The sequence below is a fragment of the Microcaecilia unicolor genome, chromosome 5 (assembly GCF_901765095.1).
Source record: "Microcaecilia unicolor chromosome 5, aMicUni1.1, whole genome shotgun sequence".
NCBI classification, from domain to species: Eukaryota; Metazoa; Chordata; class Amphibia; order Gymnophiona; family Siphonopidae; genus Microcaecilia; species Microcaecilia unicolor.
This window is the reverse complement of record NC_044035.1, coordinates 45,621,966-45,635,168: the sequence shown is the minus strand read 5'-3', so window position 1 is coordinate 45,635,168 and position 13,203 is coordinate 45,621,966. Positions and strand designations below refer to the sequence as shown.

At 40.5% G+C, this 13,203-nt stretch overlaps 1 protein-coding gene across 2 annotated transcripts in view; it reads right to left on the bottom strand.

Moving 5' to 3' along the window:
• BTRC (beta-transducin repeat containing E3 ubiquitin protein ligase) overlaps positions 1-13,203 on the bottom strand; it is a 417,532-nt gene that overhangs the window by 74,179 nt on the left and 330,150 nt on the right. For both annotated transcript variants that reach the window (XM_030202848.1, XM_030202849.1), the window contains 2 exons: positions 11,631-11,817; positions 101-197 (listed from right to left, as the gene is read on the bottom strand). In XM_030202848.1, coding sequence (XP_030058708.1) covers positions 101-197; positions 11,631-11,817 — 284 coding nt within the window. The remainder of the gene's footprint in view (positions 1-100; positions 198-11,630; positions 11,818-13,203) is intronic.

Here is a 13,203-nt window from a genome sequence, read left to right as displayed (position 1 = left end):
TCCTTAAGTGGGAGCCAGTGTAGTTTTTCTCGTAAGTGTTACTTGAAAAATCAATGCAAATTGTTTAAAGACAGAAAATTCATATTTTCATTAGTCTTACCTCAATATCTTGAATAATTTTAGGATAAAGTGCTCTGTAAAAGGAATTTGGTGGGGTAGTTCCATCTGGAGGCTTGTTTTTAAACAGATACTGACCCCTGAAAAGCAGGAAATATCTGATGTCAATGTTTTGATAGTTCGGCATAAAGCTGTCCCCAATTTTCTTTACATGCAAGAAACATAATGTCATTTAATATATTTTAAAATTAACACTCAAAGGCAGGCATGAAGAAATGGCTGAATGCTAAAATTCATCATATTGTTCAGACCTTGTTTTTTTTTTTATGAATCTTTAGTGAAAATTCATGGACCTGATTGATAACCATTGCTAACTACTTATTGCAAAGAGTACAGACTTTAGGCCTTTTTTCCAGCTCAACTGGAACCAGGAACAGAACCTAGTACCATGACCCTTCATTCACAACTACCCAAGGATTTTACCTACTGAAACCCTTCTGCTGCTTTCAATTTGGTCACTGTCAGTACTCAGTACCGGTGTTAAGGGAGGTGCAAACAGAGCAACTGCCCTGGGCCTCCATGCTACAGGGGTGCACCGACCAAACCTATCTAAAGCTGAAGCTATCTAAAGCTGAACAAGATGCTATGGTGAGCTCTGCAACCCCCTACCACACTTCATTCCTGGGCCCCATCATATTTAACACTGGCCCCAATCAGTGTAGCATTGATCCTGAGACTAGGCCACCAGGTGCCACCTTTTTGATTTCCTTAACACTGTTTCCACCAAAAACTAAGATGCTAACCTCCACAGCATCCCAGTTGGGCCAGGGTGCAGATGACCAAGCATCAAAGAGAGGATGTTCTGTTTAGAAATGAATAGCACTTGCTACTGAGCCACTGAGCTGGATCAAAATTTATAGTTTGATAAATCAATGGAAAATGACAGCAGCTTTTCATGTTGCCTACAGTGTTCATTTACCATGAATTATTTCCAAAATGAACACCTAATTGGTGAGGTTGGGACAGGCATTCCAATACTGAATGCATACCACTTGCCTACTACTACTAATCATTTCTATAGCACTACTAGATGTACGCAGCGCTATACACTTGAACATGAAGAGACAGTCCCTGCTCGACAATCTAATTACAATCTAATTAAAGTTTAGCCACCCATCTATTTATCTCAAGTGACTATACTACCCGTCTTGTCCCCACATGGCCCCTTTGCTACATGGTAAGTTGTATTGTAAAAAAGCATTAGCATCATATCTATATTATTTGAATGTTGTTCCATGCTGTCTGTTATGGTATTATTTGTATTGTACTGACATTTATCATATTTCTATTACATAGTTCTGCAGTGTTTTTATACTGTTTCATGGTAGTCCTATTATTAGGTTTCAATTTGCTGTTTCCAAGCTTACCTCATTTATGGTATTTATGTTTATATTATTGTTATGCTGTTGCAAGTTTTATTTCAAACTGTACCTGTTGTACATAAATCTCTTCATAAAGGTGGTTATTAAATCCCAATAAATAAATAAGCACATTGGCACCTACTGAAGTTAATCATTTTGTTTTGGCAGTTTTCACAGAATGGAGTTCAACATCATGAAAAGAAAATTATCTACCGGGTTTTGGTCAGGCAACCACTTTGTTCTAACTCAATGGGAATCAACCAGCACCTGAGAGCACAACATTCACTCTAAATATACTTGGTATAAGAGTCCAGTAAATGTATATATTTTGGTTAGCATGAAAACTAGGCCCTAGCTCAGTGGTTCACAAACCTGGCCCTGGAGGCACCCCAGCCAGTCAGGTTTTCAGGATATCTACAATGAATATACATGAGAGAGATCTGCATGCAGTAGAGGCAGGGCATGCAAATCTCACGCATGGTTGCAATTATTGATGCTAAAGGTGGTACAACCAGTTATTAAGTTTAGAAGGCAGTTACTTTTTCACATGTGTCGGATAACTTTGTTCCTTAAATAAATAATATAATAATGTACAAACCGTGTTGTGTTTACTTATGTTCCCTTTGCTCAATATTACATTTTGTTTAAAGATCAGCAACCATTCAGTGTGACATATATGCAAAACACAAGCAAATCATTCTGCTCCTATATTTAAAAAAACTGCGTTAAAATCTAGTACAGTTTCTTTCACACTCCTTTTGTATAGCTGAATTTTCATGTCAGCTCAGGCCTGACAAAGATGTAGCATGAGAGCAGAGAGTGCCCTATGGCGAGGTACAGCACTTCACCTTAGATCACTAATCACTACAGAATGCCCCCAGACTTCTCAACTCTCAAAACAGCTTGTAGCTCCATAACACCCAATGGACATGTGCTCCTGAAAGCAGATTCATCTAGAACTGAATGATATAGAAGATGTTGCTTCTTCATGGAGCCTTCGGGACTCTATGCTTTGAGTCAGTTTTCTTATTCACAGAATGTACAGAAATGGGGATTTTACACATCATTTTCTGAACATTTTTTAGAATTCTGTGAATAGGCACTAGCACAGTTTCCTTGGGGTTGTGGAGGGGAATTGGAGGATGCCAATTGACCTCCCTGTGTTCCTCTTCCATATCTACTTATATAGAATGGTATCCAACATTTCCTTGAAAAAATTAGGGAAGGTGAGGTCCTCCGAATGAGACTTTCTCCTTTCATGGATAAAGAGTACAATTCAACAGGTTCATAAACGGAATCCCATAAGTGCTCTGAACCAGATCCAGAAAAGGGGATGTGCAGATCTGAGCCTAACTATATCCCAATGTCTCAGTAGAGGCACCCTTGATTGAGAGCATCCAGATGCAGATGAACTTCTGCACATCAAGGAAATTTCCTCACCTAAAGCACTGAAAATAGACACCAGCATGGCTAACACCAACTCTGAGGCCCTTTGAGGCTTTGATATCAATGAACCACTTTCAGGAAGAGTGTAGGTCTTGGGAGCTGGTTGTACAACTGTCAAAGCAAAGGCATCACATTGAGCAAGAATGATGCCAGCCTCTTGTCAATCTTCAAAATTGGGATCCTCTAAGACGACTGTTAATGTCAAGTTCGAAGGGAGAGAAGCAGGTGATGTTGAAGAGGAATGCTTTGTAGGTGCATCTGCTGCCATTAAGTCAGTGCTCTTAATGCTATGCCCCATTGCTTCCCAGTTTCCACTTGATGTTGAGGAGGAAAAGGATGAATCCTTCCTCTGCTTCATGTGGGAATCAATCATTGTTCATTCCCTGTGGCCTCAGTCAACACTCATTATCAAGGGTGAATGATGTAATCTCGACGAAGATACATCCTTGACATCTGGTGCAGCTCCTAAATTTTTAACGACCAACACTTCCAATGCTGGTGTCAATGTACTGGTCTTAAGAGGAACTGAAGAGTTTTTCCACTCAGGTTTTCATGGCTACGAATCTCTGACACCCCAACTGCACTTTTTAACACTGCTCAAGGGGGCTTCCTTTGTGGTATATCACCAAAAAATACAGCTGCAGTGAAATCAAATGGATTCGATTCTTGAAAAATAGGCCCACCTGAATTCTCCAGGTCCCAAGAGATGGTGGCCATGGCAGAGGGTGACTGAATGAAAAAGGAAACTTGAAAGCAATCAAAAACTTTGCTCTGGATTCTGAAGGGGCAAGAGAAGAGGTTCACATGTGACAAAATGCAAAAAAAGGTGTCAAAATTAGAAACTAGTAAGAACACAACATCATGTCATACTGGTGCCACAGAAAATGAAGACTGAGGTGGGCGGGAAATGGACCACATGCCCAGTTGGTTTCTCAAAAGCTTTCCAGAATTTTTATGGCTGGAGAGACCCTTTTTCCATGTAGGTTCCATTAGATGATGCCACCCATCTGTAAGGACTTTCTGTCTTGCTTACCTTCAGAGAAACATACTGTAGTACAGTGTCTGGGAGACACCAAATAGAGGCATTACCATTAGTAAGAACACTCTTCCATTTAAAGGCACAGCTGCATCTGGTGAAAGGCCACCAAGATATTTTGAATGGTGTTGGTAGAAAAAGGATGAGAATTAAGCGCTGCTCGATTTCCATTCTATTAGGATTAAAGTTTGAGGTCTGGATCCAGAAGAGAGTTCCTATTCTGTATTATCAAAGTTTGCAAGGATTAAACCCTGAAAGGAAGAAGAACTGAGCTTCTGATAACAGCAAATCAGTTCTGATAAAGACCATATGGTGCTATGAGAATAATTGTGCTATGTATTTGAAACGTACATTATTTTGCTATTAAAGGGATGGAAGGATTATTATTCATATAAGAATACATTGGTCCAGTTTAAGCTCAGCACATCCCTCACCAGCTGATATGGTGAGAGATGAACTGAAAAAAAGGTGGCAGTTTTGCATTTTTAGGACTGGCAAATGAGTTTTTTTGAGGATTGTCACAGACATTAAAAAAAAGTCTAGCAAAGCTCAATGGTCCAGAGACCACTTGTGGGGCTGAAGAGCTCTTCTTAGTTTGTCTGCCCAGGATGTTAAGTGGATGGGATTATTACACAATGATAATCAAATTCCCAAACTCATATTGCTTTCTGGCACAGGTAAAGGAAATCTGTGTTGCCCTGTCCGTTGATACAAAACATGGCAACTTGATTGCCTACCTGTAAAAATGACTGACTCTGAAGATTATGTGTAAATACTTAGAGGAAGTAAAAAAAAAAAAAAAAAAGAGCTCCATATGATTGCTATGGAGCATTTGTCCTGTTTAAGACCTGGCTTCCCTTGTGAGTGGAGTGCCAAGATGGGCTCCACCGCCTGTTGGAAACATCTGTTGTCAAGATACAAGAATAGTCCAGTGGTGCGGGAATACTTCTGAACAGGAAGGGTTGTGACATCCTGTCTGTAACCTTGTCTGCACTGAAGCAGATGGATAAATTTGGGTAGAAACAGGCTGGATAAACCAATCACATTAAACTGGACAGGAAAAGACCATCATAGCAACTGCATCAATATCTGCAAGAAGTTATTGTTGAAACTGATGGGGAGCATTGAACATTTTGGACATAATGCGTTAGTGACAGGCATCTACCTTGTAGAGAAAAGCTTTTGCTTGATCTGTGTCCAAAACAGGTCCTATGACTGAAATCCAGTTGGTAGGTTGAAAGGTTTTCTTGAAGTTGACAGGAAAATCCAAGCCATGAAGGAGACAAATTGATTCATGTGATTTCTACCAAGTAGCATTTAAAAACCTCTCTACATTTCTTTGCCTTTTTCGTTTCCGATTTAACTGCTACTGAAGAATGAGACAGCTGGACTTCACTGAATCCAGGTGATGGCCTAACTTTATATTTTCAGACCATTTCTTTAGTGGCAGGCTGAATTATTAGGGGGATCTGACACAAACAAAACTGCTGCACTCTCTGTGTCAGGTGTTCAGCGCTGCGTGCATCTGGTAGCACTATACAAATGTTAATAATAATAATATTATGGCCTTTGGTACTCAAATATATTTTGAAAGGCTACATATATATGATCAACTTTTGATCTTCTTGCTGAAGAGGAAAGAGAACATCTCTGGACATCCACTGAATGAACTTTGCAGTCTGGAATCAGAGTTAGAAGACCACAGATAACAATGTATCTTGTGACAAATGAGATTCTCTCTGTGCAAGAGTAATGCCTATGGGTTAAGACACTCATGCTGTGCTTTATTCCTGATACTGGACTTATGGAAGATCTTAACCATTATGCTTTACAAAATTAATAATCTAAATTTCTCAGGTATCCAGCCAAATATAAAGAAGTCAATACTTTGATGAAAATTTTCCAAACAACCATTCAATATCTTTTTTTATATACATATAGTTCTAAATGACCTCAGTGATGTTCATTGCCAACAAACTATTGTTTTTTTTGGCAATGTGAGCAACATCTGCTTCTTCATTGGTCAGTTCTGATATCTTTCTTAGTTTTTACAAATAACTTTAAATATATATGATATAACTTATTTTTTTAAATCCTTTTTTCCATCGGACCCAGGGGTTCCATTGTCCGACATATGTTTCACTGTAACACGAGCTGTCTCAAGGACAATCCCCCTGAGAACGTTTTCGCGCCAGCTCTGCTATGTATCTTATCAGCAAAGACATCTTTTGTAGGAATATGTACAGCTGCTATGGTAGAGGAAGTTAAACTGCTAGAGAAGAATCTGTGGCTATACAAGAACTGGAGTAGACTGCAGTTTAGACTGAAGATCACTGTGCAGGTTCTCTGCTGGACGGATATAGATGAAATGAAGTGCGTGCTGGAAGACAGCTGTCATGAATTGCACTAGGAGGGCATGGAGATGTCTGTCCTCAGGGTAATGCTACGGGGACTTGTAAAATTCTTTAGAAGGCACAGATATTGCAGGAAATACTTCCAATGACTTTAGAGCCTGTACTCTGACAGTCATCTGTGCTGAGATATCGGTGCTTCTCCAGTGCTTTAAAGGGCAGTTTTGAAGCTATATGAGTGTATTGAGGATGACTGTACTTTAGTCCTGGAATTCTCAGATGAGGCTTCTGCCACTTAAAAGATCCCTGGCACTGCTCCTTTCTGTTTGGACTTAAAGTCACTGCACATGATGGTAGAGAACATCCGCAGAAGAACAGGATCTATTGGAGTGAGCAAGATAGTCAACCTTTGTGCAGATTTTTTTTCTTTCATACTTCTGTGCAAATAGTAGTCCATCTGCCTCATAATGATTGACACAATTGAAGTGATATTTTCAAGTTTCTGGAAACATCCTTAGGCAGTGATTACACTCTCCTGGTTATAGTCCATGCAAGACAAATCAGGATCCTCGAATTATGTATCAAAGTTCTAGACCTTTCTACTGAACTGAGGGGAAGGACAGAATCCTGACTTTGCAACACCTTTTTACAAATAGAATACTGTCTTCGGGCACTGACTGCCTTATCTGGATATTCAGCACTGTCCACCATCTGGATAGTGGCGATCAATATTGGGATATTTTTTTACCAACACAACTAGTGTTTAAAAAAAATAGCAACAACTATGGAGGCTGAATACAGACGTGAAAGATTCTAGTAGTTACTTTTACTTAAACAATGAACAAAAGCAATATTGGAAGACAGATAAGAGGAGAAACGCCTCACTAAAGGTGGCAGTTTTCTTTTTGTATCCATTCAGCAGAGTGGATAAAACTGGAAAACCAAGAGATAGCTGTGTGCAGAAAGGGCTGTGTATGCTCACAACTTTACACTTACCGTATATTTCGGACTATAAGACGCACTTTTTTCCCCCAAAATTTGGGAGGAAAATGGGGGGTGCGTCTTATAGTCCGAAGGTAGATTTGGCTGGCTGGCTGGCAGGCCGCCCGCCCGCCCTCCGAGTTCCGGATCGCCGTCAGGGTTACCTCCCCCCCCCCCCCGGCCCTGTCACCACTTCTCCCTACTCACGCGATCTTCCCTGGTGGTCTAGTGACGTCGGGGCAGGAAAGAGCCCCCTCTTTCCTGCCCAGCGCACTGCTCTCCATCGTCCTGTATGCATTGCTGCCTGACGGTCTCGGCGAGATTCAAATTGGCCGCCGAGACTTCAATTCTCGGCGGCCATTTTGAATCTCGCCGAGACCGTCAGGCAGCAATGCATACAGGAGGATGGAGAGCAGCGCGCTGGGCAGGAAAGAGGGGGCTCTTTCCTGCCCCGACGTCACTAGACCACCAGGGAAGATCGCGTGAGTAGGGAGAAGTGGTGACAGGGCCGGGGGGAGGGCGATCCCAAACTCGGAGGGAGGGATTCGGACAAGACGCACCAGAGCACCTAGGTTTTAGAGGAGGGAAAAAGGAAAATTTTTTTTTTCCTATTTCCCTCCTCTAAAACCTAGGTGCATCTTATGGTCCGGTACGTCTTATAGTCCGAAAAATACAGTAGTTCTGCATTCTGGAAGCACTAAATTCCTGGTACTGTCAGATGACATTACACACTTGTTTGCCTGACTCGATCCTGTTTGTTGATATCTATATCTACAGTGGGGGAAATAAGTATTTGATCCCTTGCTGATTTTGTAAGTTTGCCCACTGACAAAGACATGAGCAGCCCATAATTGAAGGGTAGGTTATTGGTAACAGTGAGAAATAGCACATCACAAATTAAATCCGGAAAATCACATTGTGGAAAGTATATGAATTTATTTGCATTCTGCAGAGGGAAATAAGTATTTAATCCCTCTGGCAAACAAGACCTAATACTTGGTGGCAAAACCCTTGTTGGCAAGCACAGCGGTCAGACGTCTTCTGTAGTTATGATGAGGTTTGCACACATGTCAGGAGGAATTTTGGTCCACTCCTCTTTGCAGATCATCTCTAAATCATTAAGAGTTCTGGGCTGTCGCTTGGCAACTCGCATCTTCAGCTCCCTCCATAAGTTTTCAATGGGATTAAGGTCTGGTGACTGGCTAGGCCACTCCATGACCCTAATGTGCTTCTTCCTGAGCCACTCCTTTGTTGCCTTGGCTGTATGTTTTGGGTCATTGTCGTGCTGGAAGACCCAGCCACGACCCATTTTTAAGGCCCTGGCGGAGGGAAGGAGGTTGTCACTCAGAATTGTACGGTACATGGCCCCATCCATTCTCCCATTGATGCGGTGAAGTAGTCCTGTGCCCTTAGCAGAGAAACACCCCCAAAACATAACATTTCCACCTCCATGCTTGACAGTGGGGACGGTGTTCTTTGGGTCATAGGCAGCATTTCTCTTCCTCCAAACACGGCGAGTTGAGTTCATGCCAAAGAGCTCAATTTTTGTCTCATCTGACCACAGCACCTTCTCCCAATCACTCTCGGCATCATCCAGGTGTTCACTGGCAAACTTCAGATGGGCCGTCACATGTGCCTTCCGGAGCAGGGGGACCTTGCGGGCACTGCAGGATTGCAATCCGTTATGTCGTAATGTGTTACCAATGGTTTTCGTGGTGACAGTGGTCCCAGCTGCCTTGAGATCATTGACAAGTTCCCCCCTTGTAGTTGTAGGCTGATTTCTAACCTTCCTCATGATCAAGGATACCCCACGAGGTGAGATTTTGCGTGGAGCCCCAGATCTTTGTCGATTGACAGTCATTTTGTACTTCTTCCATTTTCTTACTATGGCACCAACAGTTGTCTCCTTCTCGCCCAGCGTCTTACTGATGGTTTTGTAGCCCATTCCAGCCTTGTGCAGGTGTATGATCTTGTCCCTGACATCCTTAGACAGCTCCTTGCTCTTGGCCATTTTGTAGAGGTTAGAGTCTGACTGATTCACTGAGTCTGTGGACAGGTGTCTTTCATACAGGTGACCATTGCCGACAGCTGTCTGTCATGCAGGTAACGAGTTGATTTGGAGCATCTACCTGGTCTGTAGGGGCCAGATCTCTTACTGGTTGGTGGGGGATCAAATACTTATTTCCCTCTGCAGAATGCAAATAAATTCATATACTTTCCACAATGTGATTTTCCGGATTTAATTTGTGATGTGCTATCTCTCACTGTTACCAATAACCTACCCTTCAATTATGGGCTGCTCATGTCTTTGTCAGTGGGCAAACTTACAAAATCAGCAAGGGATCAAATACTTATTTCCCCCACTGTACATATTGTTTCAAACACACACACACACAGACACACACACACACACTTAGAACTATCTATCTAGATCTCTTACCTTTCCAAGTAATGTGCAAGGTGGAATAGTTCAGGTAATGAGAGAAGAAGTGAATTGGCCAAGGTCACAAGAAATTGGATTTGGAATTCTGGTTTTCCTGGTTCTCGGCCTACTGCTCTAGCTACTAGACCACTCCTTTTTGATAAAATATTTCATGTGGTTAATGCAGCTTTAAAATATTCATTTCCCTGGTTAGATATTCTGCTACCGAACTGAGTAAATGGCAATCACTTAATGCTGTGTAAAATATTTAATTCCTCATCCTGAAGTTAAGAAACTACCCAACACGGTGTGTAAGCTAGTAAACCCCACCATGGGTGTACTAATTACCATTCTGACTGGCAACCTGCCTTGACAACTGGAGACAAGCAGAAAATGCTTTTGAGTATAATCCTGGCATCAGAGAAATATTTTCCCTGTCTTTTCCCTCTTCTCCCACTGCTCTTGATTACAATATAATTAATGTCCCAAAGTCTATGAATGTGATTTCCTTTGTACATCATTAGACTACATTTTGAGGAGGATCCATTAAAAAAAAAAAAAGAGATGCTATGCATGTTCTCTATACATATTCAAGCAGTTAAGCTGAAAGGTGAAAGCCTAATGATTAATTGTTAAAGAAAGCATCAAACTGTGAGAAACAAAAGCATCACATGGGTGTTTAATGTGTGATTTAAATCTTGACAAATAAAAATGGAGAAATATGAAGCTCATTATTCTAGGGAGTACAACAGTCTTGTAACCATCATTCATTGAAAGCATTCAGTCAAAATTAAGTAGTCCTCCCCAATTAATATTTATTGAATTGGAATGTATGTCTTCATATACTAAGGTTGCAAAGAATATGGTACATGAAACTGAAAATCCCCATGTTACCAAAGAAGTTTGCCCTCTATTCAGTTGCATGTAATAAATTATTTCTTTTTTTTTGAATAGATACTCCTTTGTAGATTTACCTTATTTTACCAATTCTTTTAAAACACTGTGCTTTTTCAATAGGCACAGCAATAAGAGAGAGTACAAACTGTGCCAATATGATGAAAATTATCCTCAGAATTATTTTAGAAAAGCATCTTAATTTCAACCATCCAACTCAGGCTCGATATCTAAATCCTAGGTATCTCTTAGAACAAAGTGTCAACCCTGCTCAATTCTGTGGTGGTTTTGTAAGCACCAGCTTTATTAAAAATCGAATACAGATGTGCAAAGCTATACAGTGAATTACTAATACCTATCATGTCAAATATTTTTGCATTTCATTTAATTTTGGCTATTAGTGCTTTACCTCTCTTTAAAAGTAAAATTATTTTTGTCAAAGAAAAACACAAAAGACACTTGCATGTATTTGCTACATTCTAACTCATCCAAAAGCTCAAATAACTTAAAATACGCCCATTGTTCCTTTTGGATATCATCAGATGTAGCATATTATAGTTTCATATATTTTAAGATGATTTGGGCTACTCAGAAATGTCTATATGTTTCAGACTTCTGTCGTAATATATTTTAATAGCAATACATCCACTCACCTATAATGGAAAGCACAAGCTATCATCGTTATCTTGTTTATGAAATATTCTTATAAAGCTTTCTAGAAGACATCTAAGGGACACTCATGGAAACAAAATTACATATAAAGGACTCAACCCAGAGGAGAAGAAAAGTTCTAATAAATTGGAACCTTTGTGTTAACAGAGCAACTTCAAACTCGCTAGTAAAACTTCTCGCCTTGAGGGTTATTAGGCTTCTACACAGATAATTATACTTCAGGATAATGAACTGTCCAACTGGCTGATTCAGCAGGTCATTTCAACAAATCTCTACTACTGAAGTGGCACTAAACATTCAGCACCGATGGCGCTGGAACAGCAAGAAACAGCTAAAACATGCTTTCTCACCATCCTCTTCGCTCTGCCAGCCCTCTCCAAAGAGAATCAGTCCTGACCATCCTCTCGATTAGTTTTTTCCATAACATGCCATCCGACGTCACCCGGTACCACTCCTTGCATACTAGCTCTGCAGAACACAGTGATTTGGCATCTAGGTATGACAGAATGTTCTCAGCAATGTGGTCCAAACCCCGAGCTGATAGAAAGAAGTGCACTTGTCATTTAGGAGATGAGGAAGGTCTTTTAATCCCAATGTTAAAGGTACAGCATACAATCCACAATGCAACAGAGCACAAATATTAAAGTACATACAAAAAACTGCGTTCTTTTCAAACCTATGTTGTCACATGTGCTCTCAACATTATGCTTTCATCAACTTAAAATGCTGCAATGTTTAGTTAAGTCCAAAAGCAACTTTTAAACATATGATCAAGAAGAAACTGCAGGACCCAATAGTACCATTTGCCTTATATTCTCAATATGACCTGGCATCCATATCAGTATTAACAAGCCTTGATAGAATTGTTATAAACATATATTATTGAAGATGCAATGCTAATTCCAGGTGCAAAAAAACTGCAATCACCCTGTAAGAAAAACAAAAAAGAAAAAAAAAAGACCTGAAGTGTGTCCTCTAGTATATTTCTGATGCCTGGATATATATATAGGACCCTGTTTACTAAGCCGCGCTGTAGATGAGCTAATATGTTTAGGAATATATGGGTGTCTCTAGCATTAGCATGCGCTATAAACGCTAGCGCGCCTTAGCAAACAGGGCCCATAATGCCTCAATAGTAGCCAGATTTTCTAATTGGTGTGACACTGATCTGAATGCGATATTAACCTAGATGAAAAAAGCCAATATACAGTTTTACATGGGTTAACTTATTCTGTCTATATAAAATCAGAATAATATTTGAATTTTACCTTAACAGAAAATAAGCATTACAAAAACATTCATGTTCATTCTTACCCATATGAATGTCAATACAAAGGAAAACATCTTCTTTGTCACCATTTCAGAGACAGGACTTTCCTCTGCAGTTTTGGGTTAACAAATATTAGTAATACCCTCTTAGAATTTAGGAGAATAGAGCTAATCCATATAAATTAGCTAAAACCCACAAAACAACTACATTCAGGGGTTCTTTTACTAAGGTGTGCTGAGAAATGGCCTGCGCTGGTATAGACGCGTGTATTGGACGCACGCAGGTCTCATTTTTCAGCGCACCTGCAAAAAAGGCTTTTTTTTTTGTTTGCTGAAAATGGACGTGCCGCAAAATAAAAATCAGCGCACATCCATTTTGGGCCTGAGACTTTACCACCACCCACTGGCTTAGCGTTAAGGTCTCAGGTGTTAACCGGGTGGTAATCGTCAGCACATGCACACTGCCGATTACCGCCAGGTTAGTGCCACAGGGTAGAAAATAGAAATTATTTTCTGCTGCGCATATTGGACGTATGTAGAACTTAGAATTACCGCCAGGGGCATGCGGTAGCCAGGCAGTAGTTCTAATTTGACGCACGTTGTACGCATGTAGGTGCCTAAGCGTCTTAGTAAAAGGCCCCTCAAATAGGTATT